At 38.5% G+C, this 18,194-nt stretch overlaps 1 protein-coding gene across 4 annotated transcripts in view; it reads right to left on the bottom strand.

Annotated features, from left to right (window-relative positions):
• Nucleotides 1-18,194, bottom strand: part of SEC22A (SEC22 homolog A, vesicle trafficking protein) — a 105,343-nt gene that overhangs the window by 53,232 nt on the left and 33,917 nt on the right. For 2 of the 4 annotated variants that reach the window (XM_060099956.1, XM_060099953.1), the window contains exon 2: nt 10,749-10,949. In XM_060099956.1, the coding sequence (XP_059955939.1) occupies nt 10,749-10,930 (182 nt within the window). In that variant the 5' untranslated portion in view covers nt 10,931-10,949. Of the gene's footprint in view, nt 1-10,748; nt 10,950-16,568; nt 16,604-17,401; nt 17,469-18,194 lie in introns of those variants that run through there. The other 2 variants (XM_060099954.1, XM_060099955.1) reach the window with 2 other exon arrangements.

The raw sequence follows: 18,194 nt of genomic DNA, 5'->3' as shown, positions 1-18,194 counted from the left end.
ATGCTTATTGTTTCATAAAACTTTTGTTTATCCTATTTGTATGTTAAGTAATGGTCACAAAGTAAAATGCATCTCTTCTTATGGGTCACAGTCAAAAAAGTTTAGCCATAACATACTGTATTTTCCTACAAAATTGACAACTAAATCAAAAATCACAGTATGAGTTTCCCAAGTACTTTTCCCTTTCCAAAATAATCTTCCCTGTCGTTATCAAAATTCTTTGACATGTCATTAGCATTCTAATATATCTTACAATAACTTGAATTGGGATAAAACACAATTGGTGATTGGTTTCTACACATTTGGAACTTCCAAGTGGCTAGCTAGGAGTTACTTCACTATGCTTCAATAAGATGACTGAAGCTTTTAGACTCCATTTCTTGTGCTATAACAGGGTTTTACTTTACTTCCATATTAATAAGTGAACCACAGACACCTACGTGAGTTTATCCCAAATGGTTTTTCTTGCTTGAGCTCAATCTAACTGGAGAATTTTTTGTGAAATTAAAAAAAAAATCCTATGTTTTTAAGATTGTATGTTAACGTTTTCAGACAGTCTTTATTCCAAAGTCTTTATTTTTCTATAAATGCATGATATTCTCTGAAAATGCTATATTCTATAATATTGTGACTTTTCATAGTGAATTTACCTTTACAATGCTGTATTTATTTGAAATGCAAAGCCAGTTTTCCAAAAGTACATACAGCTCTGTCGATTTACCTTTGTTATCAAAAGTTCTGCTTTTTCATATCACTGGTACAAACTGAAAGACTCCTACCATCACACTGAGGACTACTCACATGAAATAGTCTAACGTCACTAGAGGCATGCCAGTTTGTGCAGCCTTTAGCCTGTCCATCAGGTTCATTTAGCTCACTTGTTATAGACAATCTGGCTGTTATCCTTCTGCCTTGATGAGGAGGAAGAAAAGTAGTAGTAATAATAGTAACAGTAGCAGGTACGGTTTACTGACCACTTAGTATGAACTAGGTCCTTTGCTAAATATATTACATATTTTATCTAATTTCATTCTTACTTTATTGTAAACAAAGCACCCGTTATTTTTCTTCATGTAACTAACCCAGCTCGTACTTATATATTTGTATGTTTGTTGTAATGTCTCTCACTAATATCTATGCTCCATGAGAGCAGGGATGATTTCTTTATGGTTCACCACTGTATTCTTAGCATCTAGAATATTATGTCTAGTACGCAATAAGTGCTCAGTAAATTAGTAAATAAATGAGTGCATAGATGGCATCATTCATTTACTCATTTATACCTAATTTGTTTAGTATATTGTGCACAGATAATTGCACAGCTCAGTGGTATCTACACAAAGAAGAAGGTCAATAAATACTTGACAAATGACAGAAGGGAGCAGAACTTCGCCTGCTCTTCCAGGTCAGTGTTACCAGAAGGCTTCAGTTCAGATCACTGAGTCTTCAACATCCCCCTACTTAAAACACAGAGCTGTTCTCAGGGACCATGTAGAATTACTCACCTCTGCAGTGAGTACCTCCAGATGGTTGTAAAGGTCTAACAAGTATGTCTGCTTTCCTTTTATCACTGTCATTACTAATCTCACAACAACACAAAGTCTTCTTTTCTCCACCTTGAGCACAATTCTTAAATTGCCATTGTTTTCTTCCTACTTTGCTCTAATTTCCTTTTTCTTTTTTATTTCCTTCCACTTCTGTGCTTTGGAACCAATGGGATTTGATCTCTATAGCTACTGCCTTTCTTCTGGCCAAGGAATTTATCCAACCTCATTACATCTTTGGTTCCTCTCCACAGCACACACACTAAGAACTTCTTTGGGGCCTTCCAATATCAAGTATGTCTTGAACAGGTAAGGCTGGTGGAAGTTCAAACTCCAGGTAGAAGGATTTACCTCTTTCAATCACTTTGTTCAAAAGTTAATTTTATCATGTATCCAAGCAGGCCATACCTCAAGTGATTCCTAAAGTCCAACAAAACGAATAAGTGGTTTTAGACATTAAACTTTTCCTGGTATCTAATTTTATTTATGAAATGTCAAAAAAATTTTAGACATCACCAATTAAACACCGACACTATTAGGACGTGCTGGCTTGCTGTACCAAACTAAATAATAAGTGAAAACGATGATCTTCCCCACAGCAAATAATAGAGCACCTAGCATATGTCCAGCATTCTACTCTATAGGCTCTGATGTCAAAGACCAAGTCCCTGCCTGCCAGGCGCCTGCAATTAGGTACTGGGAATACACTTAAAACGATATACAAAACAAGATTAAAGAAACAAAACTGAATTTTTTAGCATGCCAAATGACAAAGTATATAGCAAACTATTTATAAATTGAAACAGCAATAATATTTGTATTACATATAGTTTTCATTCTGCTATTGTATCATTGCACACAGGAAATCTGCTTATCCTTTGTGGTCATATTTACCCAGTAAATAGCTTTCCTGGGTGAAGAAAAGTTCTCCAGTAGGACATGAAATCTCTAATCTACTCTTAAAATTGCTAAGCATAAGAAAAATTTTATTTTCGAAAGAGAACCTTCCATACTGAACTCCATTCCCTAAAATAAAGCGTTTACACTTTTAAATATAAAAAAGGGTTTGATGTTATGAAAGTCAGTATACCTTATGAATTTATTATCACCAAATACATCTGATGAGAAACAAGGTGAAAACAAGACTTCGCCATCAGTAGGACAGTAAGGTGATAAGAACCAGAACGAGAACTCAGTAACACTGTCTGCCATGAGCAGCATTCTACCAGGAACTTCATATTTTCTCACTTATTCCTCTCTTAGGTAGCCAACCTTTAATTACCCACCAATGGTGAAGAGCTAAATACATTATCCCATAAATAAAAGACCCATTTTAGTCACTAATTTAAACCTCATTAAATAAGAAAATATGTATTAATATGTAATATGCCAGGTGATAGCAACTTATAACAGTAAGCTAAAGGAGAATCAAATGATTTTAAGCAGCCAAAGGTGATTACACCATCAGAACCTTGGATACAAAATTTGCCTTTAAGACCCTTCATTTTCTTTTTCTGCAGAGTTAATCTCCTGATTCACCCTTTCCCACTAACCCTAATACCTTCACACCTTCACACACCAGAGAATAAAGATCCTGACTTTTTTCAGATAACCAATCATAGATAGTCCCTCATTTGCCTGTTAGTTGTATTCCAGAAGTTTACTGCACCTACAGAAACTGTACTGTAAGAGTAATTAGATTCCTAGACCAGTTCATAAGAGCCTATTTAACATATGTGGTGCTGAAAAGCTGTGGATTTTACCGTAATAAACGGTAGAAAAGTGATACGATGCTAATAATGAGACAAAACACAGGTTACATTCTTCCCCCAAGTGGTCTGGTAGCTACTGGTGGGTTGCATTCCCCTGTCACACCCCCTCCCCACCAAACACCTTGTCTTCAATGAGACAATGCTATCTCATCAATTTTAGACTTCGCATATACTCTGTTCCTCATCATTACTGAACCAAAAGTGGGGGGTAGTTTCACTTAATTCTCTTCCCTGGTTAATTCTGCTGTCCATAAAATGAAAAGAATTAGGAGAATTAGGAATGCACCCTGTCAAGAAAGAGGTTAAGGGTAAAAGGAGGTAACTCCATCTTTTACCAGAGAATAATGTGATTGCTGAAGCAAAAAGACGGTACGGGGCTTCCCTGCTGGTGCAGTGGTTAAGAATCCGCCTGCCAATACAGGGGACACAGGTTCGAGCCCTGGTCTGGGAAGATCCCACATGCTGCAGAGCAACTAAGCCCGTGAGCCACACTACTGAGCCTGCGCTCTAGGGCCCATCAGCCACAACTACTGAGCCTGCGTGCCACAACTACTGAAGCCCACATGCCTAGAGCCCATGCTCTGCAACAAGAAAAGCCACCGCAATGAGAAGCCCACGCACAGCAAGGGAGAGGAGCCCCCGCTCGCCGCAACTAGAGAAAGCCTGCACACAGCAACGAAGACCCAACGCAGCCATAAATAAATAAATAAATAAATATTTTTTTTTAAAAAAAAGGACTGTATGTCAGATGTACCATTTATTAGCTTTGTGACTTTGAACAAGTTTCTTTACATCCCTAAGTCTCAGTTCCCTCATCTGAAAATAGGGGTGGTAGTACTACAATGGCTATCTGCCCAGTGTCCCTTCTCCCCTTCCCTTTGGAGAACTATTTCCAGCCCCACCACCTATTCTATATGGCTTTGATAAAGCTGCCCATCAAACGGGTGCGCATGTAATCCAGGCCAGGCCAACTAAGAGTACCTTAGCCCTCCAACCACAATGTTAGTCCAGAAATGGGCCATGACACAGCAAGGCCAATTGAAATCCTTTTCTTGAAACATGGAGGCAGTGGGGTTGCCAGCTGGAATGAAGTAAGCCTGGAGCTACCTGTTCAGTGTTTTCCAATATGTGCAGAATATCTATCTGCCAACGGAAAGACTGGAGAAATGAGACAAAGATTCCTGATAACATCTGATTCCCTGGCTCCAGCCAACTAGGTAACTGGCTTATCCTTCACAATACCCTTTTTTTGCTTAAGCTAGTGTGAGTTGTGTTTTTGCCCTTGGCAATGGGGAAAAGTTCTATTTAAAAGCCATTCACAGAGCTGTTGCAAAATTTAATGAAAAGTAACTAAATTGCCTAGCAATTGCAGGTACTTAATAACTGGGTCCTTGTTGAAGCTCTTACTCCCGTAATCAGAAAATACCACCAAAGAGTGAAAGGAAAGCCAGAAACAAAAACCAAAAGGCAGGTAAGTCTAAAACAGCATTCCTGGCTGCAGGTAGCAGTCTGGGGACAAATATGAAGAAAGCGACTCCTCAGTTAAGGAGAGAACCTATGAAGCTCACAGCCATTATCAGACTTCAAATGAATTTACTGTGAAAGAACTAAGGAATTTCACTTCTTGCACTAAAGCTCACAACAGAGTATGATTGACCTCCCAAAGTGTTTGTCTTTTCATAAGATCAGTGTCTCAACGTTTATCAAAGTGTACAACTATGATTTTTAAGCACCTAAAACCAATCTCAAAGTTTTAAGGTCTCATAAGACACAATTTTCATGTGGTTCATAATTATTGCTTCAGTCACTGTTGTTTCCTAAGTAGTAACATAAGTTTATCTATTAAACAGTTATTACAATTTAACTATCCTTCAACTAATAAAACAGATGAATTCCTTAAAATTTTATACAGAGAATTATAATATCACTATGTAATGTGAAAAGAAATCACAAACCTGGATTACCCACCCACACCCACACCCACCCCCAATCAATGAGTCAAGGTGAAGAATATTGGAGAAAATGAAGACTTAACTTTAACTCCATTGCACTCAGAATCCTGCCATAACCCACAAACAACCATCCCTCATGTAACAGCTACTATGATACATGCAAGGCATTGTGTCAGCACAAGCCAGGCTCCACAGAATGTGCTTCATTAGCTGAATTGAATTATTCAGCTACCACAATCTGATGAAATTCATCTTTTTCCCAATACATAGGGGGAGAAAATTAAAGGAATTTTCACAATTTTAAATGTTACCTATTTCTTTTCCTTAAAACTTTGGACTTCCTTTACCTATTCAACTAGAATCTAATGTGAGGTACCATCTGATTTAGCATATAATTAGACACTTAGCTTTGCTTCTCAGAGGTATTCTGCAAAGAGCACTTCAGTTTCTGTACAAATTTGAAAACCACAATGTTAAGAGATGAGGAATCAAAAATAATATAAGCCAGGGCACATCAACTATCTCAATGAGTTACAACCTAGTTGTAGAGAGTGGATATAGAAATTTTAAAAAATATTATTAAGAAAAAAATGATGAAAAAGTCAGTCAACAAGTTCTACAGGCAATCTGTGAAGGGAGTAAGATCACTAAAGAAATTATTGGGTTGGCCAAAAGGTCCATTCGTTTTTTTCCATAAGATGGCTCTAGTAGCACTTAGTTGTCTTTAACTTCATTCTAAACAATTTTGTTAGGTTGTATGTGACAGCTGTCATATCAGCGTACATTTAAAAAAAGACTTATCGAAGTTGGTGAATTTTTGTGTAGCCATTTTAATATTGAAGATGGAAGAAAAAAAGCAACATTTTCAGCATATTTTGCTTTATTATTTCAAGAAGGGTAATAACGCAACCAAAATGCAAAAAAAGATTTGTGCAATGTACGGAAAAGGTGCTGTGACTGATCAAATGTATCAAAAGTAGTTTGCGAAGTTTTGTGCTAGAGATTTCTCACTGGACAATGCTCCACGGTCAGGTAGACCAGTTGAAGTTGATAGCAATCCAACTGACACGTTAATTGAGAACAATCAACATTATACCATGCAGGAGGTAGCCAACAGACTCAAAAATATCCAAATCAAGTGCTGAAAAGCATTTGCACCAGCTTGGTTATGTTCATCACTTTGATGTTTGGGTTCCACAAAAGTTAAGTGAAAAAAACTTTCTTGACTGTCTTTCTGCATACAATTCTCTACTTAAACATCATGAAAACGTTCTGTTTTGAAAACAAATTGTGATGGGTGATGAAAAGTGGATACTGTACAATAATGTGGAATGGAACAGATCGCAGGGCAAGTGAAATGAACTGCCACCAACCACACCAAAGGCCAGTCTTCATCCAAAGAAGGTGATGTTGTATATATATGGTGGGATTGGAAGGGCGTCCTCTATCACGAGCTTCTTCTGGAAAACCAAACTATTAATTCCAACAAGTACTGCTCCCAGTTAGACCAACGGTAAGCAGCACTCCACAAAAAGTGTCCAGAATTAGTCAACAGAAAACACATAACCTTCCATCAGGATAATGCAAGACCGCATGTTTCATTGATGACCAGGCAAAAACTGTTATGGCTTGGCTGGGAAATTCTGATTCATCCGCCGTAGTCACCAGACGTTGCATCTTCGGATTTCCATTTATTTAGGTCTTTACAAAATTCCCTTAATGGAAAAAATTTCAATTCCCTGGAAGGCTGTAAAAGGCACCTGGAACAGTTCTTTGCTCAAAAAGATAAAAAGTTTTGTGAAGATGGAATTATGAAGTTGCCTGAAAAATGGCAGAAGGTAGTGGAACAAAAGGGTGAATACGTTGTTCAATAAAGTCTTGGTGAAAATGAGTCTTTTATTTTTACTTAAAAAACTGAAGGCACTTTTTGGCCAACCCAATAAATAGTAGTAATGAGGCAGAAGGTGATTCAAAAGACACAAGCTATAAGCTGGGCTTTGAAAGAAAGAGAAGCATTTAAAAACACGGCTGAGAAAGCAGACTGGTGCCAGCTTCATGCTGTGCTACAACTACTGCAGACCTGTGAGTTTTATCTGGCAAACTCATGGTGGTTAAAAAAAGAGGTGTCCTATGAGAATTTTAAATAAGTCAGGTAACACATAAATTCCCAATTTTATATATTTCAGGCTAAATTTATTGTCATATAGCATAAAAACCTCAATAAACTAGAAACCAACTAACAAACCTTCCAATCAATAATAGAAAATATATGAAATCCAGGTTCTTGTCAGGAACTAGAACTGAAAATTCTGTTATTCAATCCTTTTTTAAAACTTGTCTACAAAAATACACAAAGAGGCTTTTCTATGTGTGGTTCTGGGGGCCATGTAATCTATTCAATCCTTTAGACATTTCTAAATTGTATTCTATGATCAGGCTGATTAGACCTCTGCTGATTCACCCCACTCCTAAACTCACTAATAAATTGCTTTTTGCATCATGCTATTTGTTTACACTAAGGAATACTACAAGAAAAATCATAAAAAGCTCATTATTATGGTTCCTGGAAGAATGCTATCCGAATTCTGTCTCTCTTTATGTATATCAGGTTTCAGTAACATGAAAAGCAACATTTTTATCCAATGGATACTGTGAATCCTATAAATGATCCATTATCCCCCTTTGTTTTGGCCCCAAGGAAGTTCAGAACAATGTTTGTAGCCCTTTTCTGAAAAATGAACAAACTACATAGTTTGCATCTCCAGAAAAAAATGTTACTTCAGTTTATTATTCTATGTTTATTTTTTCGCTCATATGATTCCCTTACCTGTACTCTTGAATTTTTTTCTAATTGCCTCACATCCCTTGTGGAATAACATGGGGTGCAAATAAATAATACAAAATCTAGAATTCACAACAATTAAACAGCATTGGGCACTGGAGGGGTGTTAACATTTTACTACATTCTACTCTACTTTTAAGACAATAGGTAGAGGAACAAAAAAATTTGCAAAGAAGTTTTTTGTTTTTTTTTTAAAGTCCAGGATATCTGCCAGAATTAATACACATTCAAGCCAATCTTCTGTAATGCTGGTTATCTGTCTACAACACTATACAATAACTGAAACTCAGAACACTACACCCAGAGCACTAAAAGAGCCTATTAAATATTAGAATGCTTCAGGCTTTTTCTTCAAAAAATAGAAGTACACTAACACATTGTTTTACATATATTTTAACTACCATGACCACCACCACATTTTCTAGTTAAAACTCTCAGAAAACCCAATTAAAGATAATACCTCATTATCCCAGGTAATCCAAGTAAATATGGACCTTCTCTAAGGTTCTATTCTGGGCCTCTCCGAAAGTCAGTGGGCATTTCTACCCTTACAGTTTCAATTTCTATGTGCATGATTCCAAAATCTCTATCCCACCTCAACTGGACACCTTGTCATAACCTCAATTAAAATGTGGAGCTTCACTGTCTTCCTCTTCTCCCTCACCCCATAAGTAACCCTTTCCAAAGATCTCATTCTGTCCAATTCCAATTCCAAGTCATCTTTGTCCCTTCCTTCTCCTCATCTCTGGTATTCTATCTTATCAGGCTCAACCGTTTCTTCTTCTGAAGTATCTTTCTGGTTGGCATTTTCTTTTTCATTTGCACTTGTATGTTACTAGTTCAGGCCCTAATTATAAGTTGACACCTCTCCTCTCCTCAGACTTTCCATTTCACCCTCTATTTCACTGTCTCAGCATTGTTTTTTATCAAGTCATTTCCCTCAATCCTGCAGTAGGAGTTTCCTATAACCTATTATATCATCAAAGTGACATCTCTCAACCTGAACTTGCAGGGAAATCCGGGATCTGGCCCCACACTAAGTATCTCACATTTCCCATAACTATCCCTAAATCACCATTCACTACACCAGGCCAAGCAGGTTAATGCACCTACCATGCTAAGTCACAGTCTTTACTTTTTCTGCCTCCTCTCCACACCTGGAATTGTCCTCCTCTCTGCCTTAGCCAAATCTTACTAATTCTCCAGGACATGGCTCATGTCTCATCTCAGTAACGAAGCCCTCTCCTTATTATATCACATATGGACTTTGTTCTTATCTGATTTCCCACTGTATGCACAATCAGTATCAAATTGCTTGGGTTAATTGTTCTCTAATTGTTTCATGTGTATGCTCTCCCACTCAGTCTCATCTATTCCCATGGTTTTAATTATAAACTGTAAGCTGACTTCCAAATCTAAATCTCCACACTTGTCCTTCTCTTCACTAAATTTAAGACTTATACATCCAACTGCCTACCTGAAGTCCCGTTTGGATGTTTAAAGGACATCTCAGACTTAACAGTCCAAACAGAACTCTTGATTTTTACCACTGAAACACATATCCTCCAGTCTTGCTCATTTCAGTCCCATTATCCAAGTAATTATGGACATTGTTTAGGCCAAAAATCTAGAGGTAACTCTGATTATTCTCTTTCCCTCACATTCCACTTCAATCCATTAGGAAGATTTGTTGGTACTGCTCCCAAAATACAGCCCAAATCCAACCCCTTCTCATCCTTATCACTCTTATTCAAGTTATAAGCATCACCTCTACCTGAACTTCTCTAAGAGTCTCCTAAATGATCTCGCTGCTTCCACTTCTAGAGCCCATTCTTCATATAGCAGCCAGGATGATCTACTCAAAGCCAAAATTAGATTTTATATAACTCTCCAGCTTAAAACTCTCCAATGCCTTCCTATTACATTAAACTCAATCCAAACTCCTTATCATAGCCTAGAAGGCCCTACGTAACCTGTCCCATTCCTACCTTTCTAACCTCACTTTCCACCACTCTATTAATTGTCCGTATTGCTTCATTGTCTTGGTTTTCTTTCCATCCCTTGATCTGTAGTGAAGGCTTTCTGCACTGGCTATCAGCTCTGCCTTGATCTTCATCCACCGCATTCTTAAGACTGCCGTCTTTCACATCTTTTAGGTCTCTGTTCAAATGTAACCCTCTCAGAGAGGTCCTTGACCACCATAAAGTCACTATTCCATTGCCCAGTTTTACTTTCTTTATATACAATAAATAGTGATGAGCACTATCCCCTCTCACTAGGATGTAAACTTCTTAAGTTCATTGAGGCAGATATCAGGTATGATTTTTTTATATTTCCCATGACAGTTTTCCTGGGCATGTAAGAACACCAATAAATATCTAATGATCAATTATAAGATACAATATCTGTAATCTGCAAAACTATAAAATTTTCTAAAGCCACACATAAACACAGAGAAACTATAAAAAGGGTGATGACATGATGAATACTATTTAGTATAAGTTCAGAACCACATGATTCTTGACTTGAAAAGTTCTCCTAAACTAATCAAACACTAATTTCTATTTAGACCACTTAAATTTCATTAAAATGACAACCACTAAGCAAATGATTCTAATGGAGCAAACCAATGTCTTACTTAATGTTATAATGTCCAGTTTTCAGTGTACATCTATCAGGAAGCTGAGCCAGTTTTCTCGAGAGCATTTTAAAGTACTTTCTGCACTCTTGCATGCCTGTGCCTTGTTCATAGTCAGTAGAAGCAGAAAGTGGCAGTCCATCTCTGACACGAATGACTGAGGCAGATAAAATCATAGACATTTCAACTGACAGAGAAGACCTGAAACAAAACGAACAATTTGGGTTAGGTAAGAAATTAAAGCCAAAGCTGATAAACACAGTGCAAAAATGTGCAACTCACTAATAATCAAAGACATTAATTAAAGCAATGATCTATCATACTTTCCTCCACAAATTAGCTGTTAAAAAAAATACTTCTTTCTGGCATTTCCATAAGTATATGTGGAAGTACATATTGGAATAAAAACCATTCTCAAAACAATTTGTTGATATTCAACAAGAGTTTAAAAATATTTACGCCCTTTGACCACAATTTATTTACATAACCCTATCTTAAAGAAAATAATAAGAATTAGACAAGATTTTAAACAGAAAGACATTCTTCTCATAGAAATAACTGAAAACAACCTAAACGTTCAACAATAGGGGGATGGTTAAACAAATTATGGTACACCCCTATGATGGAATATGATGCAACTAAAAGTTATGTTTGTTAAAAATAATTTAGTAATGTGGTAAAATGCTTATATGTTAGGTAGAAAAAAAGCAGGATCAAAACTGCATATGGGGCTTCCCTGGTGGCGCAGTGGTTGAGAGTCCGCCTGCCAATGCAGGGGGACACGGGTTCGTGCCCTGGTCCGGGAAGATCCCACATGCCATGGAGCGGCTAGGCCCGTGAGCCATGGCCATTGAGCCTGCGCGTCCGGAGCCTGTGCTCCACAACGGGAGAGGCCACAACAGTGAGAGGCCCACATACCGCAAAAAAAAAAAAAAAAAAATGCATATGTTGTTTTCCATAAAGACACAGAGGAGGAAGAAGGGAGGGATAAATAGAGAAATAGATATTGGAAGGAAACATGACAAAATTAGAATGCTTATCTCCAGGAAATAGTATTATGGGTGATTGTTATCATTTTATAATTTCCTAAATTTCTGTAATGTTCCACAATGAGCACATATTACTTTCCACAATGGGCACATATTACTTTTATAATCAGAACAAATGTTTTTATTTAAAATAAATTTTAAAGCTAAAGGAATACTACTTTTTTTTTTTTTTTTTTTTTTGGCCATGCCATTAGGCACACAGGATCTTCCCCCACAAGGGATCAAAACCGTGCCCCCTGCATTGGGAGCATGGAGTCTTAACCACTGGACCGCTAGGGAAGTCCTAAAGGAATACTACTTTTAATGTTGTTCTCAATCTTTTTATCAGAAAGCAAATCATAATGACCTTTTTTTATTATATTCTAATCATGCTTTACAAAAATAGATAAAAGGCCTGCACAGGCCTATACAGTTCTGAAAGAAATCAGGTAAATAGCCAAACTTTGATAAAATACACACACACAGACACACACACAGTGGTCCCGTGTAATAACCATTGGAATTTTGATTAGAAATGCAGATTTCTGGGTCCACCCTCCCCAAAAAAATTCTGATCCATTAACTATGGGGTGGGGCTTGAGAATTTTCCATTTTCAGCAAATTCCCTAAGTAATTACTATGCTTATTATCTAAGGGTCATACTTTGAAAAACACTGAATTAAAACATGTTCACAGTCTGAAACTAAGTGATAACTCTTTCCTGCCAGGCAGGAAAGAGCACAATGCCACTAAATACTTCTCCTTCACTAACAGGAGGCACAACTGGTAAAAAACTGAAAAATCTGGTAACAATTTCATAGGCTTTTTTCAAGATATTGTATCTCAGAAACTAAATTAATCCTTACCTGCCCAGCTCAGCTAGGTCAATATTATCTCACTCCAAAAATGAAAAACTTAGTAATACATCAAAAAAATGACAAAGAAAATCAACTGCTACCAGTTTTGGAAACCAGTGGTCCCTAGTTTTTGTTGCTATGTCAAGTTAAAATCTGAGTGCCCATTCATGATGGTAACTGACTGACATTAAAATCAATCCAAATAATAAAGCTAATGCTTTAAATTTACTTCCCCCTTTTCCTCTGAGGAAAAGCTAGGTATTAATATGTCATTACCTTTTAATATTTTTCTCCTCCATTTATTTAAAAGGAAAAAAACCCAGCAGGAATTAAATTAGCCTTTACCATAATGGAAACTTCGAACAAAAGTTCCAACATGACATATCCAAATCATTTTTTTTCCTATTCAACCAGTTTCTTTTTTCTTCTAAAAGCAGTAGCAAAAGAAAGCAGAGATCCCTCAAGGGATATTGTCTATACTATAAATCTCTTTTAAAAATTGTTACCACATTTTTTTATTTATTAAACCACAACTGAACATTTAGCCTAAGTGTAAGATATTAGGAAAACGTCTTACTTCATACCCTTACAAATTTATGATTTAAATATAAAACTTTGTCTTTCCAGAAGTATACTGCAACACAATGACCACTCTGGGAATTAACATGAGAGCAGGGTTGTGTCTTGTAGTTTCCAAACATCCATATTCTTAGTAGTATTTAAAAGCAGACTGCATTCTTTATGCCTGATCTTTCTAGGATCCCAACAGAAATATTAGGAATAATCTTTATTATAGGGTGCCAACTTTCATATAATCGTCAAAGTTACTCTTTTTTATGACTTAAAACACAGAAAGATATGATTCATACTTCCTAAAACATATACTGAAAAAAGAATAACAACCTGGTTAAGTTCCATTCATTTAACAAATATTTATTGAGTACATACTGTATGTCAGGGGCTATTTCAGACATTAGGAATAGATAGTTCCTACCACCGAGAAGCATCGGACCAGAATTAAAGAAATTCAGATGGAAAGCGCAAATACAACACAAGCTATGTTGCCCACCGCTTTAACTGGAAAACTATAGTTAGACAAACTTGCCTTTCAGATATTCCTAATACACACTTTTAGGCTTGTCATGGAAAGCACAACACAGCAGTGATATTCCCTTCCTAAATTCTTGAAAGGTTTTCAGAGAATTGTTTGTATTTATCAGTAGATAGGATTTTTCTGAGGAGAAAAAATTAAATCTCTTCCTTCCAGAGTCATTTAACCTAGCATCCAAACCAGTGAACTAACAAAAGAAACTGGGATGACTGTCCAATGAACAATGTGAGGCTTGACTACCTTGCAGATAGACTTCAATCACCTTAGGATAAGCAATCTCTCTTTTATCAACTCAATAAATATACCCCCCTTTTTTTCTTTTTACCTCAAATTCTTAATACAGTTCCTTAAAAAAAACAAACACACACTCCAATCTTAGCTGGACTGTGGTAGTAGAACAAGGAATCTGTCAACATCAAGGCCAAGCTAGGGTTAGGATACCCTTAGAGAGTAGGCAAGGTGGTGGCTGGAAAAACCAAGGAAGAGCTAGTAGGAATTGAGGAAAGGAAGAGGTCAAAACACTTGCATGGGAAGATTCAAGAGCAGTAGTAGTTTTATTGGGGCCACAGATACATTTTTAGGCCACTGGTCCATTTTCCCTCACCTTTAACAGAAAAAAATATAACATATGCCTTTAGACAGCAGCAGAAAACTCACAGGGAAATCTGAGTGCTGGCTTATATATTCTTTGCCCAATAGCAACTGCTAGAGGAAAAAGCCCAAAGCAGATCCTAGGTAGGTCTGGGTAAACATTTACGTAAAGGCTGAGGAAAATAAACTTCCACAACACCAAACACCTATAGCAGCGGTTACCAGCCTTTTAGACCCAAGATAACAAGATGCTGACCTGTCTTCTTCAGAACCTTGTGGGGTGATGACTGTAGGCCCAAGGTTCCAGGAAGGTAATCTCTCAAAAAGTAATAAACAAAACCCAACATATAAGTACATTTTATATCTACTTTCCAGCAAGATGCTTTCATAAATGCCTCTTTTAAGATAAAAAAACATTTCATAATAGGTTAATCATTCATATTTTATTTTAGTCCATTATTTCCCAAACTTCAGTCACCCAAGTACCATTTTCAGAAGTCTTACCATATCTGCATCTCACCTGTACTATTTTTTACCTAATACAGGTCTTTCAATTGATTTATTTTTTTGCCCTATGCTCAGTAATAGTATCTGTGAAATCAGTTTTAAGGTGTTAGGTCCTTCTCCTAATTTAAATTAAAATATATAAAGAACTTTTGTTTCATTCAAATGTGTGTGTAAATTTTTGGAGAATGTTTTTTTAAGTTCATCTGCTTATCATTCAAATTATATTACCTATCTGATGTTACCAAAGTTTGGGAAATACTACCTTGGTACATACTATTTTATAAAAGTGCTAGCTGAGATCTGGGACTTGGGGTTACTTGTGGAGAAAGCTACACTAATTGTGATGCACAGGGTTGGGGCAAGATTGAGTGAAAAGGGAAGGATTTTATAGAGCCACAGGTTAGCAGGAAGGCACTTGGGAGACAGAGCTTGAAAAGAGAGGGAAAGGGTACCAAGAACAACCAGAGTTTATTTTGCAGCTTGGCCTGTGCTCCCCACCTTACCAGCAGCCTTTGGTATTCCTATTACAGGTGCTTGTACTGCACAGTATGTATAAGACCTCGAGTTCCAGAGTAGATTATACCTACATCTACGAAGAGGGCCTCCAACACATACACAAATACATCAATCATTTGTGTAACACCTCACAGTTCACAAAGAGTGAGGTAGGTAAAAACCTCCATTTTACAGATGAGGAAACTGAGGTGCCCTTTCTCAATGTCCCACTGCTAATATATGACAGTGCTTAAACCTAAGTCTCTTGTATCTCTACATCACTGTGCTCCTCCTATAACCAACAAGGGGCAAGAACCCAGTGATACAGAAACTATCTAGCTACTCATTTTGAAATAATAATAACAATTTTAAACAACAGCTTATGTTTTCTTTAAGAGGCAGTATAGTATTATAGATAACAGGATGAACTCTGGAACCACATTGCCTTGGTTCAAAAACTGGCTCCACCATGTAGTAACTGTGTAAACTTGGGCAAGCTTTGTCTTTTTATGCTCAATATCCTCATCTGTCAATTGTGGCTACGAACAGTACCTATCTCATAGAGTTATTTTTAAAATGCTAATGGTATCTACCTCATAGGAACATATAAGGAACCTGAAACATCGCCTTGCAGACTGAAAGTGCAATATTAAGTGTTTGCTATTATTATTTATTGACTGCCCTCTATTTACCAGACACTTTATACACATTACCTCATTTAAGCCTTCCAATAATCTGTGAGGTAGGTATTATCAGTTCCACTTTACCTTTGAGGAAATTCAAGCCCAGAAAAGTAATTTATTCAATCCCTAAACTATCAAGTGACAGATTTACAGTCAAGCCTGCCTCTCAACATATTCAAGCTTCTTACTCAACTACATGGACTGGAAGGTCACAGGCACCCCTTTGAAAAGACCTAGGCTCTGTTCACACACCAGTATAAAATATACTTAGATTTTTAAGAACAGTCATACATACACACACACACACACACACGCACGCACACAAAAGCACTAAACTGATCATGGTTCTCAACATAGGAAATGCCCAGATGTCCCTTAAGTTAGGGCATGGTCACAGATGTCATATTCAGATACTGAACTACAACCTTCATACACCAGAAACTGTAGGTACTGTTTAAGGTATTGCTTAATTCCTTATTATCTTAGAACGTGAGCAAATGCCAGTAACCCAAAATGTGATTCAGAGTTTCAAAAAGTGGCTGTTCCACCTGTTAGCTGAGATCCCAACATCTCCCGCCTGGTCGCTGACACTGTAGCCCTGACCTTTGCCTTGGCTGAAGAGGCATAGGAGGAACTGGATCTCAAGCTCTCCCACTGCCTCAGGTGGATGATCCAGGAAACTAAATAGGAGAAAAAGCCAAAGCTGTTTTCACTTTCAGAGAGATTTAAGCCAGCTGGGGCTCAGCCTCCTATTTCGAAACCTTCTTCCACCTGTCGAGCTAATTGTTCAGGTCTCCTTTACGCCACATCGTTCACAAAGTGTCATTAACAGGGCCTTAAGAGGTTTCCGTGAACCAACGGGGCAAAATTCTGGGTTCAGTGCTCATTCAACCCCACAAAAGGCAAAGTAACCCTACCTAAAAAATAGGAAGTACCACGTCAAGCTCTCTAGGCCACCTAAACAGCCTAGGAGGATCACCGTGTTTCTGACACCTGGGCGCCAGGAAATGCTGCCCCACCGCTGGCAGCCCAGAGCGACTGTCCTCCTCCTCGGGCCCCCTATAACCACCCTATGAGTTGCCCCATATCCGGGCAGGTCAGCCGAAGGGCAACCGCCGTTCGCGCGGCCCACAGACCCCTCAAGTCGTAGGAGACGAAGTCCCCGCAATCCCACCCCTCCAAAGCTCCGCGACTCCGACGACTCCCCGCTCCCGCCCCCACGCCACGAGCTTAGTTCCCGCCCTGGGTAGGGAGGTCTGTAGTCCCGAGGGCGAGGGTCGGGGGCGTGGCGGGGGACGAGAAGAGCGAGGGAAGCGGCCAGCCAGGGGTTCGAACGACGCGGAGAAGGGACGAACGAGGACTGGGAGGGGCCGAGCCATACCTGTCTAGCCAGAAACCGCCGCTACGAGTGACGCGGCCCGCAGTGCATTGTGGGGCCGGGGAGTGGCTGTTCTGCCGGGCAGCACCATGTGAGACGTGGCTGGCGCCCGGCGGGATCAAGCCCCGCCCCCGTTCCCTCGGCTAGTCCAGGCCAATCCGGTTCCGGAGGAAAGACACACCGACTCGCCCCCACCAAGGGAGTTGGCAGCTTTTCCCTCTTGTACGTCAAGAGAGTGCAAAATCCTCGGGTGACAGATTATGCTGTCCTTCACACATAAGGCTGATCTCTCTCGCCTGCCGCCTGTATCTGGAGGCAGTTTGTTTCTTACGCGGCCCTACAGCAAACACTTATCGAACAAGCAGGGGGAAAAGCTCCCTCTGAGTAAACAAGAAGACCTGCCCCACCTACCACTACACACTGGGAGGCACCTATCCTTGGCAAAGAAATGCCAGATGCTGTTCCTGCAGCCGCTTCCAGCTTTTGCATTATTAAACAAGGCGTTATTAAACAAGGACTTACTGACTGCATACTATGTGCCAAGCACAGTGTTAGGCAATGGGTTACAGGAGTGAACATAACACTCGATGGATCTAAAGTGTGATAGGAGCAAGAGATGTTAAAGCATAAATTATTACATAATTATACATCGTAATCAGTTCTACGAAGGAAAATTAGTGGATGCGATGATAGATTAATCAGGACTATCACGGAAGAACTCTGAAGAAGTGCCTTTTAAGCTCCAGGTATATGAAAGAGCCTTAAAGAATGTTGCAGGCCAAGGGAACATTATGTT

This window comes from Mesoplodon densirostris, chromosome 5, assembly GCF_025265405.1.
Source record: "Mesoplodon densirostris isolate mMesDen1 chromosome 5, mMesDen1 primary haplotype, whole genome shotgun sequence".
Lineage (NCBI taxonomy): Eukaryota > Metazoa > Chordata > Mammalia > Artiodactyla > Ziphiidae > Mesoplodon > Mesoplodon densirostris.
This window is presented reverse-complemented; position numbering and strand designations above follow the sequence as displayed.